This window comes from Falco biarmicus, chromosome 6 (genome assembly GCF_023638135.1).
Source record: "Falco biarmicus isolate bFalBia1 chromosome 6, bFalBia1.pri, whole genome shotgun sequence".
Taxonomy (NCBI): domain Eukaryota; kingdom Metazoa; phylum Chordata; class Aves; order Falconiformes; family Falconidae; genus Falco; species Falco biarmicus.
The window spans coordinates 28095091-28104165 of record NC_079293.1 but is presented as its reverse complement, the minus strand read 5'-3'; the positions used below and the strand labels follow the sequence as shown (position 1 = coordinate 28104165).

Here is a 9075-nt window from a genome sequence, read left to right as displayed (position 1 = left end):
TCTGGGCTGTATTAACGTGCATCACCAGCTTTATACCACCCAAGAACACCCACTGCTTTGAAATCTGCGCCTATACACAATGGCCAGGTGTAGAGAAGCTGCTGCTGGTGCCAGAAGAAGTTAAACTTTAAAAGCCCTGCTCTGAACTACAATACAGCACTATAAAAAGCCTCACTCTCAAGCTCAGATAATGGCTTTTACTGCTGTATTACAGCCAAATAAATTAATCTGGACTAACATTAATGGCTCTCAAGAAGCTCCATGCTCCTGCCTCTTACCACTCCCAGGTGTTTAAAGCCAGCAGATTGTATTGACCAAAGTGTAACCCCCAAAGCTCAACCGAGCCAGGAACGCCTCAGGGCAGCCAAGGCTCACTCTCCTCCAAGTCTTCCAAGGAAAGACCTGCTCGTCCCCACAGCTGTCCAGGCTCCTGGCACAGGCAGCAGGCAGACAGACCACCCCACAACACACCCTGTGTGGTCTCACCTTTATTCTCCCACAGAGCAAGAGAGGGGACACGGAAGAGTACTGACGGCGGGCTCCCCACTACCCCACGCGTGCAAGGTTTGCGGCGCGTTGCTGTCTGCACGCAGACCGGCTTTCTCAGGCATGGCTGCTCTGGCTCCTGACCGCCGGGGATCTCACAGGAGACTGGCCTCGGGGTTCGTATGGTCAACGTCGCGCCAATAAGGAAGCAGCGAAGGAAGAGCGGACAGTTTTTTTTCCAGGCGTGACCAAAGTTGTGCTGCTAGAAAGCTGTTGCCTTTTGTTGATAAATGAAGACCATCAGACAAATAGGAAGAGAAATCCTACGGGGGAGGTTAAAACCATGATTTAATGTATTTGCTAGCTGCAAATAGAAGGTCTTGAGTAATGAAGTAAATTCCTCAAAGCTAGCTGGTATATATACCGGTTTCATTTTTCACCGTTTGTATTAATATATTAAGAGAATGGTCTGATGGCCAAGGCCACTGCTATTCATCAGGAAAAGATCTGGGGATTGATGCAGTCGAAAGATGGACTCTACTGCACCAGGGAGCGCAGGAGAGAGAAAAGACTCGGTGTCTGAACTGGAGTTGCCTGCTTGCAGGAAACTGTGCAATCTGTCACATGGACCAATTTGGGTACTTGGCCGGAAGCACCAGCAAGGTACCCATGCCACCTGGTTAAACTTTGAAGCCAGTCCAACCCTGCGCCGTACTAGGTGCCTCCAGAGGCCCCTTCCAACCTGAACTATTCCATGAATCAAAGTCCAAGGAAAAGTTATTTACATGTAATGCACCCAGGGGACATCTAACAAACATAATGGCCAGGGTGTATTAAGATTTATTTCTTACAGCACACTGTGAAGCGTTCCGGATTATTTTTCCTTCCCCAAAGTGTAGTTTGGATATATTTTATACCATTTCAGTGATAATGCAGCACTACTGGTTCCTCTACGCTAAATAATGCATTTCACAATTCATGACTGTTTCAAAGTCTTTCTCAAGACATCATACCTGATCTTTTTGCATCAGCGTCCAGAGGTCGAGCACATCCGTTCCACAGTCCTTAGCTACCTGAACACAGGCCTGAGCGTATTCCCCAGTGGTGGCATTGCAGCGATTTAATTTGTCACCTATCATTCAGAAAAAAAAGAGAACATTTAGCAATTGCAACTGATACAGCTTGATTTCAGTCTTCTGTGGTACATGCGATGCATATCCATTTGTTAAACCAGCAGACATAGCTAATTACAATCTAAATCCAAAGCACCTCAATTTCAGTTGGAAGCTACAGCTCATTTAGTCTCTTTCAGGGCACTTTTTGTTTTTGAGGCATTTCAAAATACATCTCTTGTTAACAGATGCGTGACAGGTAAAAGAGAGGCAACAGCAACAAGCACGCAGCATAAAGCTCGCTTCTGTGCTGCTCGCAGCCTTCACCTTCTGGCAAGCTTCAGGTGAAATCAGTGCACAGATTCAAAACTGTTCATACACCTGCTACCAGCGTGTAGAACAGAGTTGAGCAGATGTAAATCTATTTACAAGTTTGCCTTCTGCTTCCTGGATGGCATTTGACATTTAATATCTCCTTGCAGTAGCCTCCTTGTTGTAACATGCTGGTGGACCGGGGTACGTTCCGGTCCAAAGCTTTACTTTGTGACTGCCAAGCACTTGCGACTGCCACGTTTGTGCGCAGACACCCTGGGAGCTGGGCCTTCAGCATATGCTCAGTGCCGGCTACTGTAAGCCAACAGCTTTGCACCGACCACTGCGACACGTTAGGGCAGGGTATTACTAAGTTACGTTGTTTGGTTTTTCTTCTTATTGGGACCTATAATGCAGTGCAACTCCTACTCCACTCCCTCCTTCCATGTAATGCACCTAATGATTCTGACTTTGCAGTGCCACCTCTTTCCTCCCATCATTTCTTTTCATCCTAAAAACATCCTCAGCCTCCTCAGTGGTCCTTCCTCACCACGGTATGTTTCCTAACTCTTGCTTTCTTCAACTCTCTTCCTGGTTCAACTCTCCCATAGGCTGAGTGGTCATTCAGCCTCCACCACACAGCCCTTCGTTGCCAAGATCCCTGTACCGACCACAACTTCACCTCCCTGCGCGTGACCCTTCAGTCCTGTCCCTTTCCCTTTCTATGACTTCTGATCTAGCAGAGCCGATAATTTCTTACTCTGCCTTTGCCTTTTCTTTCATCGTTAGCATTACTTCTCGACTGTTTCACCTCTTCTTCCATTCTGGAAGCACACAAACACACACCTCCTCCCAACGTGCAGCTCTGCAGGTGCATGTGCTGGGTCTACAAGCAAAGAGCAGCAGCCAAAGGAAACTCAGGGAATATAGGGAGGGGCGTCTCCTGAGGGATCAAGGAGCCAACCTGGTGATTCATCTCGACCCGCACGTACCCACCCAGCTTGGGAAGGAGGACAGCCGGGAGCAAAGGGTTAGGGGACACTCAGAGATGCCAGATGCATCTGGGTGTGTGGGACTGACCTGAAGGAGCTGCCTGTTGCATTGGTCAGCGCCTACCCCCTACAAACATTCACAGCTAACGGGAGACCGAGGGTGAAGAAGGTTAACATTACACCCACGTTTAAGAGAGGCAAAGAAAAAGGACCTGGGGAATGGCTGATCACTCAGCCTCACCTCATTGCTGGGAAAGACAGCGGGATTGCCTCCTTTTGAGATTCATTTCCAAACACATGAAGGACAAGAAGGAACTGTCAACATAAAGTTAGCAAAGCCAGTGCCTGACCAACCCAACTGCCTTCTGTGATGGAATGATGACCACCCAGATGATGAAGAACAGTTCTGACTTTAGTAAGGGCTTTGACTCCATCTCCCACAGCACTCTAGTTTGGAAGCCGTGTTTATTTTTGCACCTCTCTTCACACCTGGATGAACGTTCCTGTGAACACTATCCTTCTGATGCTTCGCATCTCTCCTTTGCCCTCGTATTGATCTGACAAAACTAAAAATAAGCAGAACATTTCTCCTGAATACTGGTTGAGGGCAGATGATGCGATGTTGCTGCTTACTGTGCCAATACTTGTATCTGTGGTCCACAGTCTGAGATCACCTGTCTCCTGTTCCGTCCCTAGACAGCAATCTCTTTTAGACAGATGCTGGCAGATTCAACACTGTAAATGCAAGTTTCCTCCCTTGCTACCCCATAGAAAGGATAGCTGTAAGACAAAAATGAATTAACATTTTAGAAGTGTTACTTGACAGCTAGGAGCCAGCTAAGCAGCGTTCATGGTGTGCTCCCCTGAGAGATCTTCAACAGGACAATACAGGTGCACATTTTGCTAACTACAGCTGTTGCAGCTTTAGCAGGACCTGGGCACACACGCCACGAAAGGCTGCTCTGCACCTGACCTACCCCCTTACGCCCTACGCAAGGATCTACCGCTGTCACATGCACAGCACTAGCCCTGTCTGATGTCTGATCGGATCTGCTACTGTCTTACACAATTTGTGAGCATTACTCTAGGACTTTCTCTTCTTTTCCAAATTAAATGTAAGAACTACCCTGCTAGATGAGACTGAAAGTCCACGTAGTCCAAAATCTGTTTTGCACAGCGATCACGGCTGCACACCAAAGCCCCCTAACGCAAAGTCATGCGATACATAGCCTAATTTAATGCAGTTTAAACATGAGGCCACCTTCAAAACGTCACCACTTTGATTGAGTACACAAGTCAGGATGCAAATACCACCTACGTTAGAGAAAACCCTGCAAATGCTAAGGTGACAGCTCTCTACTTACCTAAATCTAACTCAAAAGACTTATAAACATGCAAGAGGTGGACAAGCTGTCCCAATGAAAAAGAGGAAACACTCTCAGAAGGTATCAGCTGTCGCTGCTGGAGTCAGTGGGATTACAGCATTTTCCAACAGTTGAGTAACATCAAGTAAGCAGTACATCTCTATTTCTAGAGTTAGCTTGAACAACATAATGAGAAATCATTTATTCGCTTCTTGCTTCTTTTTAAGGTACTTCTATTAGCATCCTTAGAATGTGCTATTCTCTGGGGAGATTTTAAAATTTAAAATAAACCTGCCTAGTACATTACTGCTTATCCAAACAGATGTGAAAGACACTGTGCCTATCACAAATTTTTCTAAGGCACACAGTGCCAAAATTTCTTCCATTAATGTTATTTTGGAAGCTGGTAGGACATGATATAGTCTGCCTAGGACATCTTGGCAAAACCTATGTGCTCAAAGGGCAGCCACTTCTGTCAGTTTTATGCATGAACAGATCAATCAACACTTCTGAAAGGATGTTGCTAATTAGTTGGTAGTTACTCCATGACCTTATCCAAAAGCTGTTTAGCAAAACAGCTAGCAGTCCTCTTCCATCAACTCAAAGAACATGACTGCAATCTGGCACAAGCACAAAGCTAATCATCTATCAGCCTGGGATCAGTAACTCACACTCTGCCAGTAAAACGCGGAAATTCTGCCCATCTGTACCATTCTTTTACCTTTGGCAAGACACTCCTTTTCCCAAGCGGACTCCTGAAGAGGTGGTGGTGTTATCAAAATAATCCTGTCTTCAGTAATGTCTACTGATTTCAGATACTGTATCATGCTCTTTAAGTTTGCAGCATATTCCTCCAAAGGAACGTGTTGCTTAGGGTTCAGATCTGTTAGGGGATAGAGCACATGCATTAGCGATGTTAAACTGCTCACAGATTCATTACACCACAGAATGTGCTCTTTACACAGCATATGAATGTGGGCACTCATTTTCAATATGCACTTCACCTCCACCATCGATTCAGGAGATGGGGCAGGAAAATGCTATTCCTCAGTAGCCAAAACAGACGAATCAAGAGGTTAAACACAACACTTCCAACTAACACAAATAAGGCTCGGGGCAGGGGAGGGGAATAATAAAAATCACCTTTTAAAAGATGCTTTGTCTTACAACTCCGCATCTTACTATTAGATAACATAATCACCTCAAGCAAAACTTAAGATTTTTAACTCTCTTGGGATGCAAAGAAACTTTTGGAAATTCCCATGGATGTACAGTCAGTCCTTTGTGCACCGATGTTATCATTTTGAGTAGACTAGCTCTGCATGCTGCTACGCTTGTCTTAAAGAGAATCCAAATGCTACCGTCCCTCATTTCCTCAACCCATCTGCCACGAATTCATCAGACCGCTTTAAAAAGTAGAAAAATCAGCTAGATGCACAACTCCAAGTTTAGCCAATGGATATAAACTAATTCTTGAGCATCTTGAAATTTACTTTTAATATTAAAACTTGCTGAGAGGGAGAGAAACAGAAGGCACTGCATGGTTTAAATACAAATAAAATAATTGAAAACAATCCACTGTAAAAATGGAAAGAGGGCAACCAGATCATAGAGAAGCAGCAAGAAAAGTCTGTGTAACATTCTGTCTTTTCTGCTAAACTGTAAAACTGTCTTAAAGAGAACAACTCATGGGGAAAAAAAAAAAAAAAAGAAAGAAAAAAAGAAAGCTATCATACCTTTCAAAGCACTGTCATTAGCTCCAAAGAAAATAGTAACCGCAGCAGTACTCTCAGCACCAGTACTTTTAGTGATCAGTCTTGGAAGGATCAATTTAGCCCATCTGGTGTTGTACCCTGAGAGCCCACGGTTCACAACATCACATTTTCTGAAACAGAGACAAATATCAAAAAGAACATATCTCTTCTGCCCACCAGAACGAAACTTGGTAAGTTGTGAACCATCCTGTCAGGATACCTGCCTCTGCTTCTCTCAAAGACAAAGAGATATCACAGGAGTTTTCAATGGGATTATAACTTTACATTTTGAAAGTGCATGCGCAGATTGCATGTGTACTATATGCCTGCCACTCAGACTATGAAACCAGAAATACAATCTTGACAATCACTAAGGACTTTTTTCTTTCCAGTCAAGCTCTGAGGGGAAAGAAACACCCAATGAGTATTTCCACCAGTACCGGGCAGGTCACCAGTAAGGCAGCTCCACTTCAATAAATAAATAGATGCCAATAAATAAATATACAGTAAATATTAACTTGCGTTTGTTTTCTTTTAGAAAAGCTGCATGACTTCCTGTGTGCTAGATAAATTACTTGAAATTTAAGCTCTTACCTGACCAGTCTCTCAGCAAGGGATGCCCCCCAGCCATTTTCCTGGAAGGAGAACTGAAAGCAAGGAAAAAGGTTAAGACTTTCACTGGAAGAACTCCCTCCCCAGCTGGTGGTCCCAGCACCAGCACCTTGCCCCAGCATTTCCTCCCTGCCAGCCGGCCCTGTCCCTGCAGGGGTCAAACAGCCCTGGCCTTACTAGACACAGGACTGGCATCAGAGGCAACCTGGTGCCCTGTGGTCCCTTCATAATCAAAACCAGCTGCTGTCAGGCTTCAGTTTTATTTTGGCTGGTGAGGCCCCTTTTTTTAAAAATCTTTTTCTACTTTATTTCTAAGATCCTTTCACCGTGCCTTCATTCTGGAAAGCACCTCTCAAAAATCCTTTCTCCACATGCTGCTTCAGAGTGCAGTTTGATACCTACCTCTTCTAATAGTGGAAAAATTAATGGGAATAATCCTTATTCCCCTGCTGCTGCATCACCCTTCCTGTTACAATGCTGCACAGCGAGTCGGTTCAGACAACCCGTCTCCCATTACCGATCCCCTTTGTCTTTGTCCAAAACTTGTGCCATCAGAGCGGCTCTGCGACCCACCCCACCACGCAACAGAAAGCAGGGACACAAGCTGAACACCAAAAAGCCGGTGCTGCATCGAAGGAGACGTTCACCCAGCCACGGTCCTGAGACAGAGCGTGTCTCCAGGGCAGGAGCTGGATGCAGGGAGCCGCAGGGAAGGGGCACACCAGCAGCTGGGCTGGGGGGAGCGTGGGGGTCAGTACAGACAGCAGGCTCGCCTGCCCGCCTGGAAAACGCCACTGCCACCGCGACGCCAGAAGCTGCACTTCAACCACATCACGCCTCTCACACTGGAACTTCAAGAGTTTCTGCGGGAAGGCTCCAAATCTCCCAGAAAACCATCAGGTGTGAAAGCCCCCGGGGCACTGGCGGGAGGTCCCACGGGGACGCGCCTGTGCCAGGCCTCGCTCCCCTTCCAGCCGCCTCACGGCGCCAGGGCCCCCCGCGGGCCGGGGCCCAGCCCCGAGGGGAGCGGCGGGGGCGCCCCTCACCCCGACCCCACCGGGCAGGGCCCCCGCACCGGGACACACGCGCCCCCTCCCGCCGCAGCCGCCGCCCGCTCAAGGGAAGCCGGGCGGCCGGAGCGAGGAACCGGGATGTTCGTGGGGCCCCAGAGCTCCAGGCGGCACCGGCGAGGCCGGCCCGTCCCGCGCGGGGCTCCCCGCCGCCCTGAGGGGCTGCCGCAGGGCCGCTACCTCAGTGATGGAGTCTCCGAGGAGCACGACGCGGGGCCAGAGCAGCAGCCGCCCACGGGCGCCCGCCTCCCCCAGCGCCATGGCCGCCGCCAGGCGTGCGCGGGGGCCGGGCCGGCCCCGCTGCTTCCGCTGAGGCGGGAAACGGGCCGGGCCGGGCCGCCCCGCCCCCGGTTTAGGCCCGCGTTAGAAACCGGCTTCACGTTCCAGCACCGGCAACGCGTTACTGCTCCTCCGCCTCTCCGAGTGAGGCTTACCGCGGGGCGTGAGGCGGGGGCAGGGCGCCTGGCGCGCCCAACCCCCGCCTTTGCGCGGGCTGAGAGCACTTTTTTTAAAAAAACCAAAAAGGCGTAATTTTAAAAATGAGATTTTCATCGGTTCCAAAGAAAGACTTCCTTTTTAAAGAAAATACTTCCGTCTTCTTTAAAAGACTTCATACTCTTAGCTAGCTAATGACATGCAATTTGGGGGGCTGTCACTAATTTTGCTAATACTAATAACACGCTAATACTAACATGTTAATTCTGCTAATTCTAGCAGGCTAACAGAGCTATAAAGCTTATCAGGTGCCAATGTGATCAGCTGAGAAGGGGCGGTGGGGGGGAGCTGCGTGTCCAAGAGGCAGAGGAAGCCCTTCTGCGGCGGGCGGGCTCGCCCGGGGGGCCACGCCGCGGCAGGCCGGACACTGGGGGATAGCCCCGCTGACCCCCAGCGTGGCGCTTGTGCCTGGAATCCTTCCCTAGGGATATGCCGTTCCAGCCTGCCAGGAAGGCCAACCCACCAGCAGCCAGGCCCTGCGGGAGCAGCGGCTGCCCAGTGCCGCAGGAACAGTGACGGCCGCCATCGGAACGGGAGGCTGCTGCAGGCCGCAAGCGCTCACCTCGCTTGAAGCTGGTTTTGTTCAGGTAGTCCCACGAAGGGTGACACCTGTATACATAGACTGAAAGCTCCAATTAACCCCGGTATGCAAACACTGATTCCATTTTAAATGTGTTCAAGCCCCCTTTGACTTCCAGGAGATACAAGCGTGCAGGTAATTCCGTCCTTGCCAGGCACAAAATTATGTACAAGCTTTAATTCTGAGTATATGCAAACCCAGTACATCCAATTTATCCTACAACTGGTCGGTAATCTTCAGAAACATAACACTCTCTCAACTTAATTGTTTTAATTCTTTGTTTAGATAGGTTACAAAT

General features: G+C 48.4%; 1 protein-coding gene across 1 annotated transcript; it reads right to left on the bottom strand.

Moving 5' to 3' along the window:
- Positions 1–475: 475 nt before the first annotated feature.
- Positions 476–8071, bottom strand: IAH1 (isoamyl acetate hydrolyzing esterase 1 (putative)). The gene is made up of 6 exons (XM_056343013.1): positions 7883–8071; positions 6615–6667; positions 6003–6151; positions 4988–5149; positions 1500–1618; positions 476–809 (listed from the first exon to the last, which is right to left on the bottom strand). Exons 1-6 carry the CDS (start codon positions 7961–7963, stop codon positions 642–644), a joined length of 732 nt encoding a protein of 243 aa, XP_056198988.1. The 5' UTR covers positions 7964–8071; the 3' UTR covers positions 476–641.
- Positions 8072–9075: the final 1004 nt, after the last annotated feature.

What these genes read in the sequence shown, in the direction of transcription:
- IAH1 (XM_056343013.1), bottom strand. Translation starts at nt 7,963, where the DNA reads ATGGCGCTGGGGGAGGCGGGCGCCCGTGGGCGGCTGCTGCTCTGGCCC. An exon ending in TAATGACAGTGCTTTGAAAG is followed by an intron (nt 5,150 to 6,002) that starts GTATGATAGCTT and finishes ATCCCCTAACAG; the next exon opens with ATCTGAACCCTAAGCAACAC. An exon ending in CGCTGATGCAAAAAGATCAG is followed by an intron (nt 810 to 1,499) that starts GTATGATGTCTT and finishes CCTCCCCCGTAG; the next exon opens with GATTTCTCTTCCTATTTGTC.